The sequence below is a fragment of the Pollicipes pollicipes genome, unplaced genomic scaffold (assembly GCF_011947565.3).
Source record: "Pollicipes pollicipes isolate AB1234 unplaced genomic scaffold, Ppol_2.1 Scaffold_4740;HRSCAF=5597_pilon_pilon_pilon, whole genome shotgun sequence".
Lineage (NCBI taxonomy): Eukaryota > Metazoa > Arthropoda > Thecostraca > Pollicipedomorpha > Pollicipedidae > Pollicipes > Pollicipes pollicipes.
The window spans coordinates 12,837,738-12,854,914 of NW_023596545.1; the positions used below are offsets into that span (position 1 = coordinate 12,837,738).

The window sequence follows — 17,177 nt, forward strand, 5'->3', positions numbered from 1 at the left end:
TTTTTGTAGACCTTATGTTGTTTATATGTGTTCCTGTTCGTGACACTAATTACGTGTTCGCAAATTTATCGGCTGAATCTCTTTAACCAGCTAGCTGATGGACAGTAGAACTGATACGATCGTGCGTCGAGTATTTGTATCAGAATCCGACCCAGCTTGTATGGACATGGACGGTTTGGCGGCGCGTGACTGCCGTCTCAAGTGTCGGCAGTTCCACCGGTGTCCCCCCACCCACCCCGGTGGCATCACCGCCCCGCCAGGTGGCCAGCTTCGGGCATCTGCTGGACGGTAATCTGCATCTCGCGCTGCTCTCGTCCGCCTTCTCGCCGCGCACCGCCGACACCCTGGACCGGCTCATCACCGAGTACGTGACGGCCGCCGGCGGCGCCGTCTCCGCCGAGCTCGGCTGCGGCTTCAAGAGCCGGTAAGTGGTCCCAGAGAAGGCGGCGATGACGTCATTAGTGCGAGACAGAGGACGGGAGTGGTCGCGGGGAAGGCGGCGATGTCATCAGGCGGGGCAGAGGGTGGGAGTGGTCACATGGAAGGCGGCGATGACGTCAACCGTGCGAGGCAGAGGAAGGGAGTGGTCGCGGGGAAGGCGGCGATGACGTCATCGGTGCGAGGCAGAGGAAGGGAGTGGTCGCATGGAAGGCGGCGATGACGTCATCGGTGCGAGGCAGAGGGTGGGAGTGGTCGCGGGGAAGGCGGTGATGACGTCAACCGTGCGAGGCAGAGGGCAGGTGTCGAGTGGTGGTTTGGCGGGATTCTGTGCCGGGGCCAGCGGTGTTGGCTTTGGTTATGGTGGCGTACGCTCCCATCAGGAAATAAGGAAGCGTGACAATGTTTTGTTATGTATTTTCTATTTATGGTTTGTCTATTGCTCATTTTTTACATTGCCTAAGTACGTTTTTTCACATGTGTTGAATTGCGCATGACTTGTGGTGTTTCGTGTCGACGCACGCGTCTCTCGGCTGGTCTGTGCCAAAACTAGTGCACAACTTACATCTGTCAATGCCGATTCATGTCTGGAGCTGCAAACGCACTCCGCTTCTTACGCGTCGCTGCATTACCGCACGGAGCGTGGCTGCGAACGTGAGCTTTTTTGGCATGAATAGATGTCGTGCAGTTTGATTTTTGTTAGCGCTCGTAGTCTGCTGTTCGCGGCGTATGCCAGTCTGTACCATCCGCTCAAAACGTCTGCTACCAATGCCGTTCCGTCGTCAGAAACCTTGGCGCCTCCTGCAAGGACAAGGCGGAGATGAAGCTGATGAGACAGATGAAGGCGATGCTGGACCCGCACGGCATCATGAACCCATACAAGGTGTTCCCGGATGTCATGTAACGCCCCCTACCACGTCTGCAAGCCTGCTGGCGCCTGGGAAGGCACGCACGCCCTGCGCGTATGCCTGAGGCGCCAGGCCGGATCCATGGGCCTGCGTTACCGGGGACTGAAGTGAACGGAGTTTGGAACGCAGGGTGTTCTCTCTGCTGCGAGGCTGCTGGTTTCTGTTGATAAGTGACGAGTTGGCTTACTTTTGGCAGATGGAACTGCGCGATGTATTTGCAGATGCGACGAACTCTATTTTGATAAGAATGCGCTGTGTGAACGTGGTTGGAAGTTTCCAACATATAAGCGTTGGGATCGTCTTTACAATAAAGTGATAACGTGTGCCTTTGTCAGCATCTCTCAGCGTAGCCATCGACGGGTGCAGAACTACAACATGATTACCCGCAGCGTCTCACGCGCACATGGTTCGCACCTCTCCCTTATCAAATGTTGGGCTCGAACATCGCAAGAAAAATTAACTGGCGAGGGGTACAGCATTTGCCTTGCTTTTTAAGATGCAACGCGCCGAACGCCATTGAGTCACGAGAAAAGACAGGATGAAGATCTGCAGCTGCTGTTTCGCTCCTTCCCCACCCCCATGAAATTGCTGTTGGTGCATCTTCGAGGCCTGGCCCCACCCGTACAAAAGTCCTGTGCACCCCCTGCTTAGCAGCAATAGGCGATGTAGTGATACCCACCAAACACTAACCCAGGCTATTAAACGGTCCCAGGACGCAGAAGGGAACAACTGAAGGTAAGTTGGCCCGCAGTGTGTGGTGGCGGCGATAAAAGCAAAGTAACGACCGCCCTTCCGCTGAGTGGCCCAGCGACCCGGGGAATTCGACTAATGCCTGGAACGGCACCAAGACATCTCTCGGTGAGAGGTACTCGTCCCGTCGAATGGGCCCAATCGCAGCGGCCGGCGTTGATGCTGTCCCCGCCCCCCCCCCCCCCCCCCCTCTCTGGCTGACGGTGGGTGGCAGCGGCGGCGACTGGGTGGACTACTGTATGTCTGCAGGGCATAGTGGTAGCGAATAAAGCGGGGGAGGGGGACGCGACATCTCCGTTCACGCCAGCTGATAGGCTGGTCGTGCGGTGAGTGGAATGCATGTGCCACGCTGAAACAGTTGTATGCCGTATGGCCAGACGCAGAGCGCATTTTCTTGTGATGACGACCGACCCACCCGGAGTGTTTTTCGCCTAGAGGGGTGAGGAAATGCACACTTTTCGTGCTATCGCAGGAAGAGGGCTTGTCGTCTTCTCTATTACTTCGGTGATGTTTCTTTCTCCGCAGGCCAGACACATGTGACCGGGAAGTGTGCGGGTGGGGGAGGGTCTGGGTAGCACACACGAAACAATCTCAAGGACTATGTATTTCCGAAGCCGAGCGACACTTGGGATAGAAGAGCGTATCACATGGTTTGACGGGGCTACAAACATCCAGCCTCTACACTGCTTCGGAGGGATGGAGCCGGTGTTGCTAAAACAAACACTGAAGAATCACTTTAAAGACAAACAGCGACCAATCGTCTTTGTAGCTTTTAGATGCACGCCTTTTGAAGCAAGAAGAGCCTGGAATGCCGCGAAAGTATACATCCGTAATTAACGTTTGATAGCAGTTTCGCCAATTTACGTGACGTTAAAGTTTCATGCGGTGTAATTTATTAAAGCTATCTATTTCTAGCACTAGCGTAGAAACTTGAAGGATCACGAGCGACAGCAGGAGACGCTCAGCCGATGTTTATATCTTATGCACAACTTAGGCTCACGAGCATTTTTCGTAGACAAAACATGTCTTTTATAACCACACCTGCATCGCCTGACATTCAGCTAATTAAAAAACGGGCATTCCGCTCACACTGATTTGAAGAAAGCACGTGCACGGATTGCGCTGCTGCTCAACCATCCCGGCATAATGGCGCCACGTCATTTCCCCCCCCCCCCCCTGATTACATCCAGTAAACACGCGCTGGATTACGCCTATCAGGTCACCATCTCACACAGAGCTGTCTAAAAACCACAAGCCGCTAGTGCCGCGACGGCTCGCACGAGTGGCACCTGGGGCGCCAGCGGTGCCGCCTGACCTTTGGCCTCGGCAGGATTCCTTGCCGCCGCCTACAATCTGCTGACTGAAGTGGACAATGATAGAAGTGCCTCTGAAAGGACAGTGACGAGTCGTCATGCCTTACCGGCGAGTAAATACGAACAGCATCAGCACAACCGTATGAGTGATGCCTGACATGCAAACATGGATGGCCCATCCTTTTTAGTGTGAGTCACACGTGTTCGGCAGGTTAATGTGCACAAGAGGACTGGATCCGATTGATGATCTTCACCAATCCCACAATATGTCAACTGACTTACTGGCACCTTTCAAAGTCACAACGCATTTGATTCTGTCCGGCTCGTCGTCGCTCGCACGTATGGTTGCTACAACTTCCGTGCACCTTAGTTTTTTGTCTTCCCCATGATTTTGTTTTCATGTCGTATCGTTCCGACACATTATTCCTGCGCAGCCCGTGCAAGACTCTCCTCCTCAACAGCCGATCCCCTGCGTCGTCACACCGGCCGGGGGCGGTTGCATGGGCGCCAGCTGACAGTTATCGCCCCAACCCGCGCAGCTGCGGCCGCCGACGCCGCCAGCCGCGTCTGCGGTTCCCCTTCCGGCCCCGTCTTTGTCCGACCGATACGGAGGGGGGGGGGGGGAGGGAGGGGCGGCGTGGAGTAGAGCGGGGGTGGAGACTGGCCGGCCAGGCGCCAGTCGTGACCATGGCCCGGCGCATGGCGGCGGCGCTCTGCGTCCTGCTGGCGGCGGCGGCGGCGGTCGGCCGGGCCGCCGCGCCCCTCGGCTGCCTGGACCAGGACGGCGCGGCCGTCGACTGGTATGTGCTCTACAAGCTGCCACGGCTGAAGGACGCCGACGACGCGCTCGTGCAGGCCGGCATCGGCTATACGCACTTCTCGTCGGCGGCGACGACGGGCGCGCTCTGGACCCTGTCGGAGGTGGCGATCAACGACAGCAGCTCGGCGGCCGGCCGCACGCTGGCGCCCGTCTACGCCAAGTCCGAGCGCAAAAGCCTGCTGTACGTGTTCTACAACGACGAGAAGCCGGACGGGCCGACCTCGTTCGACAAGGGCCACACGAAGGGCGTGGTGGCGTTCGACGGAGACTCCGGCTTCTGGCTGGTGCACAGCGTGCCGCACTACCCGCCGCCGCCGGGGCAGCCGTACGACTACCCGGACACCGGCGAGCGCTACGGCCAGAGCTTCCTCTGCGTCACGCTCGCCGGCAGCCAGGTGGAGACGGTGGCGCAGCAGCTGCTCTTCAACGAGCCCTTCATCTTCGCCAGCCAGCTGGCGGCCGACCTGGCCGCCCGGTACCCGCTGATGGAGCGCGTCGTCCAGGGTGACGTCCGCTCGCGGACGCCCTGGTTCAACATCGCGCCCCTGGCCACGCCTGGCGGCCAGCCGTTTGTCAGTTACGCCAAGGCGCGCGCCTTCGGCAAGGACCTGTACGCCGACTTGGCGGCGCCGGCGCTGCGCACGCCGCTGCTGACCGAGACCTGGATGAACGGTCCACACGACGAGCGCATCCCGTCCGACTGCGAGCTGACGTACCCCGTGCAGAACGTGCAGAACATCACGGTGGTGGCAGCGCGCGGCGCGCCGGCCGGCGGCCGCTTCACCATCGCCTTCACCAGCACGCACGACCACAGCAAGTGGGCCGTCTCCTCGGAGGTGGCGCGACCCTGGGTCTGCGTGGGCGACATCAACCGCATGACGACGCAGGAGGAGCGTGGCGGCGGCACCGTCTGCCACAGCAGCTCGCTGCTGTGGCACCTCTACTCGCAGCTCGTGGAGCGGGTGGAGCCGTGCGCCGGCAAGGAGCCGGTGAACGTGTACCGGCGCCGGCCCTAGGGCGGCCCCGAGCGGTGCCTGCCGCCGGCAGACCGGCCGCCGTACTCCGCGGCTGGCTCCGGAAGCTGCAGCCGAGTTACAGCTCAACCGGTCTCGTGCGACATGCCGGGGCGAGCTCGTGGTCTCGTGCGAGGCGCAGGGGCGAGCTCGTGGTCTCGTGCGAGGCGCCGGGGCGAGCTCGTGGTCTCGTGCGAGGCGCCGGGGCGAGCTCGTGCTATTGCTGGCGGTGTTAACACGATCCAGGCAATTGAACCGGCGCGCCCTGTGGTGCATTTCGCGGAGCCTCCGAGGCCATTGATTGATTTAGGAATGCTTCGGCGGCTCATTTAGTGATCGCCTGGTATGCTGACTGATGCCGTCAAGACAATTACGCCAGGAGAACCATGCGGTGTTGTTTACCCAACAGCTCCAAATCGACTGCGAGACAACCGAGCAAGGCAGTGAAAGCGATAGCTCTTGACCTAGCATGTTTAAACACTACATAAACAATGCCACACTTGATTCCGTCATGCTACAAGCACTGTGTTGTCTTTGATGTTCATCTTTCAGGTTACGTAGAGCTTTCACGTAATTATGACGTTTATTGTATCACTGTCGTCGAATCAGCAGAGTGATTCCAACAGGCCTCAATAAACATCGCTAGATCGGTCGACAACCATGGTATTTGATGATGTTTTTAAATATACCATGGTGTTTGCTGAACTCACATAACATTGACACAAATCTTTTGTATTACGAGTAACCAGATCTTACGGGCCAGATATGATTAACGCCTGTGGGTAAGTGAGATTATAATTGACCCGTTCGCTAGGTTACTTGACGGCGGATTGAGATTTCGGATCATATGTAAGCACACGAAAAGCAACAGATGTATAAGGACCACTGTTTCAGGAGCACCGAGGAAATCTTACACACGCCGTCGACGTATTTGTCGTTACGCTGGTCGTTATCGCCTATAATCAGAACATCGAGCTTCTCAAACCAAGAGGGATATCTCAAGACAACCTGACTAGTAAACATCAAACGTTACCATCAAAATGAGGCGCGTAGGCAGAAGAACGGCAGGCATATTGACGATCGGACAGACTGATGAATAAACAGACAGGTCAACTGGCCGACAGGTCGGCAGCCAAATTGATGAACAGGCTGACATAATGGCAGACCGCGACAAAGAAACAAACAGATCTTCATGTTGACGGACTGGCAAGTAGGCCGACAGATTGACTGCCCGATATGAGTCGTCGGTAGGACAGACAGGACGGGACAGACGGACAAGCCGACAAACAGGCCGGTAGATCGACATCCTGATCGACAGACACAGACAGACAAACAGACAGACAGACAGACAGAAAGACAGACATGCAGACAGAAAGACAGACAGACAGACAGACAAACAAACATACATACAGGCAGACAGCCAGCCAGACAGACAAACAGACAGACAGACAGACAGACATACAGACAGACAGACAGGCAGGCAGGCAGACAGACAGACAGACGAACAGAAAGACAGACAGACAAACAGACAGACAGACAGACAGACAGACAGACAGACAGACAGACAGACAAACTACTAGACACTCACCAGACGCGCGTCTCCTTGGTCCGGACGGCTTCGGCCCGGGCCCGGTCCTCTGACGTCACGATGCTGGGCCTGATCACGCGGTTCCGCGCCTTCTCGTGACTCGGACCGGTGGCCACGGTCTGCGGTCGATACTTGCCCCGAGGCACGGCCGCTGCCGAGCCAAAGGCCACAGGTGAGGCACGTGCCTGTGATGAGGCCTCGGAGCGGAGGGGGGGGGGGGGGAAGAAGCATGCAGGACATTCCCTGATCGAAGGTGCGCTCAAGGAGAGACCGAGGTTGACATCAGGTCCCGCGTGTGAGGTTCTGACCCTGACAGGTGCAATGATATTTTGACCCGCTCCAACCCTTGTTGCATCTAACGAGTCCGACAGAGAAGTGCGGGACTTCAACAGCCACACAACCTCACGTAGCTACAACGGGGCTTCGAAACCGGTCGCAACCATCGTTTAGGTGATTGGTGAAAAACCGACATTGTCTCCACTGGTTCGGGGTTCTTCGTAGATGGTTATTTAAAACAGTTGTTGAAAATGTGAACAGTTATCTGTGTTACAAAAGATGCCAGGTTTAGGTTTAAGCCAACACCAAGCTCCGGTGCCCATTCGGATATCAGCTATACCATCAGGTGTTAGTTGATCATTCACAAAAAGGTGCCCACATTTACCATTCAGGTGCCCGTTATATCATCAGAAGTATTCTCTTTTAAAGATTTGATCCGAATCCTTTCAGTGGATGGATTTCTGGGATCAGAGTTCACGGCAGAGTTTCATTCGACGCTAAGCAGCGCTTGTTGTGTAAGCCCTGACCGTTACCATTCGATGGCGCAACCCCAAGCAACGGCACAATTTAATGGCAAAATTAAGCGTGCCGCAATGCTAAGCACAGTCCGTCCTGCCCTCTGACATCAACTAACCTTTAGCGCGACCGCTGCCACCGGCCGCGGACCATGCACGTCAAGGCCAAACAGCGAGCGCCTAAAGCGACTCGAACCCACCCCGCCACGGTGGGTGGATCGGAAGGCAGGCGCTCTAAGCAATTGAGCCTCTGAACCACTATTGACCACTGTACGGGCGTATTCTAATTATGAAGACGCTTTGTTCAGATTCATGCTTCCCTCCCGCACGAGGTTCTGGCTGCGCAGTTGTCCTGGCTATATCAAGCCACCACCACAGTACGGTGGCCAGGTGGTGCGTGTCTCAGACACGGGATATCGCCCCCTCCCCGGCAAGACGCCGACTTTCTCACCAGGTTTCGGCAGGAGGCATACCGCGTCGGTTACCATGCGCGGCCAGCACCGCCATTCAGCATTGATGGTCATGACCAAGTTCGATGGCTGTGACCGCAGTTTTAGATTGTCTTCGCTTTTTTCTGTGCAGCGAACTGCCTGTCGTGGCGAGTGCTTTGTACGTTGGGCGACTTATGCGATTACCGTGCTCATTAGGCCTTTACTCTACTTAGCAGCTGAGCAAAATGCTGCCTTGGATGTCAAAAGGTTATGAGATTCGGTACTGAGCAACTGATAACGAATCTACCCGAACGAACTCGCAGAAAACGAATTCGCCTACTCATCACCAGAAACCGGGCAGTAAAGTGCGTCTATATCCGCTCATGCGTCTCAATCGTCTAAATTTTACGAGAATTGACATTTTCAAAAGCTGTGTCAGCAGATAGGTGACAATTATAGTACCGTACCGGTGTCAGCTGAGCTGAGCGAGCTGTCCTCATTCCCGGATCGTCTTCCAACGCTGCCGTACAGCCTGTGTGGCGCCAGGAACTTTTTCCTGGGGTACGGCGCCGCGCTGTAGGCGGGCACCAGGTCCTCCCGCTGCACCATGTACTTCAGCATCCCCGAGCCCGACTCCCGTGCTTCCGTTTGCCAGCCGCCGACCGCTGTCTGCGTCTCCGACTCGCGCACGGCGGCCTTGCCCGCCGGTGGCGCCGTCTGCTGGGCGCGCTGGTGACGCCCCTCGCGGCCGCCGCTGAAGTCGAGCCGGTCGTGGCTGGACCAGGAGCCGGAGCTGCGGCCGGCGCCCGGCGCGCTGAGCCAGGCGTGCGCCGACGACGTCTGCTTAAGCGGCGAGCGCAGCGTGCACTTTGCCAGCGGCAGCGCCGAGCGGCGCCGCTGCGCGAGTCCGCGCGCGCTTGGCTGCTCGCGCCGCTGCGACTCGGACGGCGACTTGCGCGCCAGGGGGGCGCTGCGCGGGCGGCCCGGGACCGCGACCGTCGAAGCGCGTCACGCTCACGTGCCCGCCGGCGGCGACCACGGCCGGCCGCACGCACCGCTCCGCCACCACTACCTCCTCCTCGTCGTCGTCCTCCAGCGTGACGGTCTTTGGCCGGCGGAGGGCGGCGGCGGCGACGGCGCGCGCGCCGGCCGGACGCGCCCTGCCGAGCGTGGCGTCACTGTCCGCGGCGCCGGCGCCCTCCGCCGGCCGGCTGCGGATGACCACGCGGATCGGCTCGTCGGCGGCCGACGAGTCGTCAGTGAAGTCGTCGTACAGCGATGAGAACTCGTCCTCGGCGCCGGAAACGAGCTGCAACGACTTGTCGGCGCGCTGCGCGCCGGTGCGGTCGTCGGTGCGCACCTTCTGGTCGTCGGTGAGGTTGTGGCGGCGCGGCGTGTCCCACGGAGCGTCCGTCCAGACGGTCTTGCGCTCGTCGCGCTGGCGCGGCGAGCCCCAGGCGCGCTCCGAGCTGCCTGAGGTGGAGGCGGCGCCGCGGCCCGAGGTGGGCGTGAGCGCGGCCCGAGCGCGCGGCGCCGCCTCCGCCTTCGCGCTGCGCGTTCAGCCGCTCGTTGACAGAGCGCAGGAGCTCGGTCACGGCCGGCGGCCGGCGGCGCTGCGCCGCCGCTCGTCGCCACCACCGCCGGCGACGCCGGCAACGGCCGCGCGGCCCGCGCCGCGGCTACGTCCTGCGGCGGCGGCGCCGGCGCCGGCCGCTGGCTCGTCCCGACCCGGCTTCGCCGCCGGCGCCGTGGTCGGTCGCGGCACGCCCACGGGCCGGCGCGCCGCCGGCCGCGGCCGCTCGCGCAGCGAGACGCCCGACCGCAGCACGGACAGGCCGGAGCGCGCGCTGGCCGCGCTAGCTGGCTTAGTAGAGGGTGTCACCGTCGGCCGCACTGTCTTGTCCGTGCGCAGCGGCGAGCTCGACTCCACGCTGCTCGTTAGCGGCCGCTTGGACGGCGTGCGTAGCTCCAGAGGACGGATGCGCGCCTCCTGGGAGAGCGGATGGGCAACAGCGATGACATGCGATGCGATGACAACAGCGATGGGAGCGGAGACAAGTTGGCCTTTGGGCTCCTATTTCACCATACCAGATGGGCGATATAATAATGCATTGAATGGGCTTACCCGCCGTAAAATTCCCGTAAGGAGTTAGCATCTGCCTGCAAGCCGGTTACGCCGGTATAGATGCCAGCCAATTAATATATGATCTCATGCACGCTCTCCAAACCAACCGCGAAAATTTGGCGATTTGCACCATATAAATAACAGGCCAACATAAGCAACATAGACTATGGCAATGCACAGCTCTCATCGACCCAGACCACTGGTGATGCCAGATGGCGTTACCTCCGGAAGCGGGACGGTCTGGGGCATGTCGATCCTGTTGGTGAGGATGTTGTACATGCCGGCGATGTCATCGTACATCTGCTTCAGAACGCGCTCCTCTATCAGCTGCGGTTTGATGGAGAGGATGTCGGACATCTGGTGAATGGCCTGCGGCATCACGGGAAAAACATCCAGTTCTTCGACGCAGCAGTCGACAGTGCTATTCACCCGCCCTGAATGAAAATCGCGAGGTTTGTCCGGAAACACAAACATACCGACGTCTTGCGAGGCCCAGTTCGGTGTCGCAAGGCGCAACGCAAACGCGTCCCTAATGTAGAGGTACGGTTATTTACCTGCATCAAGAACATACTACACACTGGTGCAGTGAAACGTGCTCAGCAAACTGAGACCGGTGTTCAAATCTTGCACATTCCGTCAGAATTTCACTATTTCTATGTCGCGACAAGCAGGGCTTGAGGCGCGGTACCAATGACCTAGCAGTGACCAGCTCTACTGCTTGCCCGCTTCAATGCACACATAGCATGACAAGCACCACAGCAGCGCCGGCCGTGCCCTGCTAACCTGACATTGCCGTCCTCGGCCGGTATAGATGCAGCAACACGAACACGTCAGTATCACCCCGTCGCCTACGTCACGTCTAGCGTCACACCACCAGCCGTCCGGCGGACGGAACGGGGCGCGGCCGTCCCGTCACGTGACCAGGGCAGCAGCTGCGTCTCGAGGAGGACTCCCGGGCAACCAGACAACCGCGCCGCTGTCCGCATCGACCCAACGGATGAAACATGCAAACGGCGTGTGTCGGTCGCACTGCTGTCGTCGCCTGCGCTTGGAGTGTGGCTGCCACATGTGGTCAGCCTATCAGGCCTGCGGTTGGAGTGTGGCTGCCACATGTGGCAAGCCTTTGAGGCCTGCGGTTGGAGTGTGGCTGCCACATGTGGCCGGCCTATGAGGCCTGCGGCTGGAGTGTGGCTGCCACATGTAGCAAGCTTCTGACGTAGTGAGAGCCAGCGGAGAGGAGGACTGTGCGAGTACGCGTGTGGCCAATATCGCAGTTACTGTTGCCAATCTGATAACTGATTTGAGCCGTACATCGTGCGGACTGAGTCATGTACGTATCACCAAGATTCTGCTACTAGCCACTGGCCCAGATAACCACTCGATGTCGTTAAGCCCAGCCCCTTATTTGGTCGGCCCACTTATTTGGTATCCGCCGGTACAGAAAAAGTGTTCTGTTGTGACATCGCTGGAACTGACGTTGCTCTGGCGACTGCTTCCAACGAAAACCTGCGTTGCACATTTGTATCCAAGTTTGCCTTGGTGACAAAATATCGGGCATGTTTGGTGTCACATATCGAGCTTGTCTTGGTGACCACTTATTGAGCATATTTTGATGACGAAATATTGGGGATGTCTTGGTAACGAAATAAAGTGAGGAACGATTTGCCACGTCTGTTTGCGTATTAATTCCAAGAGACATGGTGGCTGCCATGCGTCATGTCAGCGGCGAACAATGTCTTACTGATCATGTGCCATTTCACAGGTAAAGAGGAACGCTCACACTGTTGTGTAGCTGATCGACAACAGCGGGGTCGATCGATGGGATGTGTAATGCAGCTGATCGGGATGGGATGTGTAGTGTAGCTGATCGGGATGGGATGTGTAGTGTAGCTGATCGGGATGGGATGTGTAGTGTAGCTGATCGGGATGGGATGTGTTGTGTTGCGTTTCTTACTGATCATGTGCCATTTCACAGGTTAAGAGGGGCTCTCACACTGTTGTCGTGTAGTTGATCGGGATGGGATGTGCTGTGTTGCGTTTCTTACTGATCATGTGTCATTTCACAGGTTAAGAGGGGCTCTCACACTGTTGTCGTGTAGTTGATCGGGATGGGATGTGCTGTGTTGCGTTTCTTATTGATCATGTGTCATTTCACAGGTTAAGAGGGGCTCTCACACTGTTGTCGTGTAGTTGATCGGGATGGGATGTGTTGTGTTGCGTTTCTTACTGATCATGTGCCATTTCACAGGTTAAGAGGAGCGCTCACACTGTTGTCATGTAGTTGATCGGGATGGGATGTGTAGCGTAGTTGATCGAGATGGAATGTGTAGTGTAGCAGATCGGGATGGGATGCGTAGTGTAGCTGATTGGGATGGGATGTGTAGTATAGCTGATCGGATGGGATGTGTTGTGTAGCTGATCGGGATGGGATGTGTTGTGTTGCGTTCGTTCGCATTGTTATGAATTTCATGAGGTTTGGAGCTTTGCGTATTACAGGTTGAATAGCGATGCGAGTCTTCTTCCACATGAACCTCCCCTTGGTAAATAACCACTATACAGCAAAGATTGGACAGAAATAAAATTGTCCCGACTGTATGGTGTGGCCGTTGACTTTTTTGTGGGGACGCAAAGACACTTATTGAAATTTGAATCATATTTGTGATGCCAATTTATTGGACATCAAGTTTTGCTTAAGTCTTGTTCGAGAGCAAACAAGGTCCAACTGGCGTGATGTGTCGCGTGTCCCTACGTTCACGTTACAAGGCTACTGCGTGACTGTATTTTGGATGGTTTGACCGGTCGCTTCCAGTCTCAAAGCAGCCTTTCGGCAGCGAGCTGGCCACGTTACCACCCTCCCTTCACGATTAATACGTCGGTCACGCTCTCGCGAAAAGCAGACTTAATTAGCTCGTCGTCGTGCGCGCGATCCACGCATTATTCACCAGCAGACAATGCCGCGGGAAATAATACACCTCCTAAAGAACAGAGCGCGGATGCGTTAGCCACTGACAGCGCAAACACAATGATGAGACGGGGAGCGCGGAGGTGAAAGCATATTGCTTGGCTTTTGGCTACGAACATTCACGTAATATGTCGGGTCTTGCCCTATTTTGCGCTAGAATTGTGAGACATACGTGTTGAGCGTAGTGCCCGCGAATCTGTTGAGGGAGTGGGGCCTTCAGTTTATTTCTTCTTCTTTTTTTTTGTTTAGTGAAATTCTCAGAAAATGACGACATGCTTTTTCTGATCAAAACTTTCATCCTTAGGCTTCCAGATCCAGTGGAATGAAGATTCTGCACATCGGCACGCTATTTATCATAACGGTTTTTGTCACAGCCCTTAGAGTTACAGCCAAAGACAAAATGCCAAATCGACCATGTTCCGGCGTGCAGAATTTGCTGACGCTGAAAAGCACTCTTGGCTACGCAAGTTCTATGTTTATTCTAAGCAAATACAAAAGGAGCACCCGACCCTTGTAAGCGCATCGCCTGCATCAATATCTTTCACTCGTAAACCAAAATAGTCATACCAAATCAATTTCGCTTGTAAGTTAGGAGATGAGCTCCGACCTCGCGTCAGAATCACACAGCTAGTTTCCTTTTCCTGTACAAAGGGAGGTAGGCATGCTTAAAGGGGGCGAGTCTCCCAAAACGTTTACATATTTCACCTTTACCAGACCAAACGGAAAATATCGATAAAAACAGACTTTCAACCCCGGTAAGTCTGGAAAAAGTGTAATGCTGATGATGATGGCGTAGTGTAGTGAGATAAGAACAGATAATACATTTCTTTTCTAAAAATAGAGACAGGCGTACTGGCTCTGGTCATCGACCACACACACGCACACTCAACGTTACATAGCAACCTAACTGCTTTCGTCTTGACTTTAACAACGGTAACATAAAGTCGGCTGTGGTAAGTGGTGCGGCATGTGTTAATAAGAGTTGACAACACTTCCTCGACAAAGCAGCGTAGATCATAAAGCGTAGATCACGCTGACGTCAAGCCCTAATTGGACCGGGATATGGGTGAATAACAGTTATTCAAAGAATGCCGTCAAGTCGCCATAAATCACCATAGAGCACGTTTTCTCCGGGTAAGTTTTCCGGAAGCCAATAAACCGTATTGTATTAATGTGAGACCATGTGCCAATAAGCTTTAAGTAAGCTTACAATAATATATATAGCTTATAAACCTTCGTTCCAGTTAGTCGGGAAATATTTCAATTTAGATAAAAGCGGCCGTTCATACCGTTCACATACACACTCTCCGCACATGTGGAAAATTCGACAGGTCATTTGCACACATGGTCATAAACTGTTATATATATATATATATATATATATATATATATATATATATATATATATGTGCGTGTGTGTATCGCCCCAGTCATTCAATTAACTAAGATGCCCTCCATAACATGCATGCATACAGCCGCTCTATCCTAACTTCACGGACCAGGCGGCCCGTACTTCGAAGACTTTTCAGAGCGAGGCCGCACCCTCGAGGTGGACCACTAGAGATCTATTTAAAGGCAGACCATGCCTGGGACTCTGATGCCTGGTCGATTGTTGGCACGACATCATTCCTGTTACATGACGACCCCCCACCACCCAGTTACTCCCATCACCTGAGCATCAGCCGGTCGAGAAGTCTGCCGATACCAGGTTTCAACCAGCCGCCTCTCAGCTGCGTTTGCAGCCGCGTTAACCAGTTCCGGACCGATGTCATGCGCAGCAGTAAAGCCCATGATCGCCAAGTAGCATGTCTCCGGCATATTCACGTTCAGGACTATGACATTTTTAAAGAATGGTGCCGTGAGAGAGTGCATAAAGCCAACAAAGTACAAAGAGGAGTGATGAACGGCCAGATGCCTGGAGTTAAAGCTTTGTGCTCCAAAACTTGCGGAAACGAGGTGATTGCGGTGAATAATCAAAACGGCAGCCCACTCCAAAGACTAAGGCCTTGACGTGAAACGGTGCCGTGCAGTAAACAAAGGACACGTGAAACCTGAGACCCGCCGCCGCGATAGAGTACCATCATCTGCCCATAGAGCCACGAGTGGCGATATGAAGGAATACGTGCCTCTGTCCTATGAACTTCCTCCACGATCAACTCATGATGGCCAAGATGATGTTTGGCCAGACTTGGAAAACAGTACACCGTGTGTGGTTGTTGGTTCATGATGACATGAACAGGGCTGAATGTAGCAGTGATAAGCACGAGCCGACAGCACTCATCAGTCCCTTCTGTCCGACCTATTAACTCGTTCTCATCGTCGCTGAAAGCATCTGTGCACAAGGACGGCTAAGAGTTAGAAACGAGCAAAAGCTGCCAATTAGAGTCATAAGGACCCAGAACGGCTGTACCTCAAATTATGTGTAAGACTGGAGGCGTACGTGCAAACAAACGCACCCTGTATGACTAACAGAGCTCATGCGATGTTATTTACATGCCAACGTGGAGACATGAAGACTTTATGCCGGTTAAAACAGAAAATACACGTATTTCGGCCTTACGCTTAACTTCAGTTGTGGCACATTAGGTACACTTACTGTCATCAAGGTGAGGCATAGGCGCGTAAACTATCACGTTGTGATCGGGTGTGTGGGGAGGGGCTTTCAGGGCTCAAGGCCGCCAACGTTTCGGAAAATATATTTCGAGGATGGCGGTGTTACATGAAAAGAAGCGAATCAAAGTAACTCTGACACCCTGCCGCCCAACCCTACACAAATTCCCTCCATCCTAAGTTGACCTTTCGGGACTAGCACGACAAAAAACTTACGTCAGTAGATAAAATATATACGCATTTTTTCAAAAAGCGCCGGGGGCGGAATATGAATGCATAACACACATACCAGACATAGCCGGTAAAGAGAGTCACAGCGCCAATAGCACGTACATGATGCATGGAATATTTACGCCGCTGTATCACCGCGTAACCTTACAAGAGCACTGAAACAAACACCTTGCGACCAAATTACGGTATTATATAACACCTTACAAGTACGCTACGGTCAGCCAAATAAGGGTAATGGTAGCAATATTCATCTCTTCTGCTTTTGTTTGGATGCAAAAACGAACTTTGCATATAAACTGGCCAATAAAAGGAATTTGAGCCCTCTGATAGGTTAAAAAACTAAAAGCGCTAGACACCTTAAATTCACAAGGACAGATGTCCTGCATATGAACTCACTTGTGTCAAAATTCGAGATTTCTAGGTCACGAACCTCGGGTGAAGTATAAAGCAGGGTCAAAATCGAAGCACCTTGGCACCTATTCTACGCAAAAGGTCGGCTGTGTTCATTTTGTGTCAGTGACCTTATTTGATCTTTAGCAGGTCATGATGACCAAAGACTTGCGAGATTGCTTAAATTTTGTGTTGTAAATTTGAATTTTTGTAAAAGGATTACGTTAGGTGCTATGTTTTAAATCCAAACGTTAACCTGGGTCAGTTTAGGTCAATGACCGACTCTGGCCCTTACGACGTACATGGAAGATGCCTGTGTCGCCCCTGTTATAAATACATTCGAAAGAAGCATCAGCAATTGCTCCATTACGCAAGCTTTCTAGTGAAAAAGCTGGCTGGTTTTGACCTCAGTCTGACCTTCATACCAGATCCAAGTTCAATCGCACCTAACGTGATCCTGATTCAATTGTCTTTTTGCCTAATAAACTATTTCATAGACGCATTACTTCGTCGAACACTCTGTTCCCACATCAGAATGAACGATTCCCAAAAAATTGTCTCGACTGACAGCCACGGTCTAACTTGAACCTGTCCTAAATCAGTAAGCTTGCAACGTCCATTTGACTTTTTACACCGAAAGATCCGCCATGCAATTGTCTACAGTTACACAAAATTGAAGACGTCAAAGCATCCTTGGTGGGACGATACCGATAATTACTTTAAGTTGAGTACCAAAATGTATAGGGTCCAGGGCAACTTTGAGCGTTCATAGCACACCCGATTATTTAGGCTGATCAATCTCATAGT

General features: G+C 54.3%; 2 protein-coding genes across 2 annotated transcripts in view; both read left to right on the plus strand.

Moving 5' to 3' along the window:
- Window positions 1-17,177, plus strand: part of LOC119097935 (serine/threonine-protein kinase NIM1) — a gene marked incomplete in the record, with an annotated part of 119,578 nt that overhangs the window by 96,210 nt on the left and 6,191 nt on the right.
- On the plus strand, window positions 4,099-5,746 carry LOC119098536 (deoxyribonuclease-2). The gene has a single exon (XM_037221492.1). The coding sequence runs from the start codon at window positions 4,109-4,111 to the stop codon at window positions 5,243-5,245; it is 1,137 nt and encodes a 378-aa protein (XP_037077387.1). The 5' UTR covers window positions 4,099-4,108; the 3' UTR covers window positions 5,246-5,746.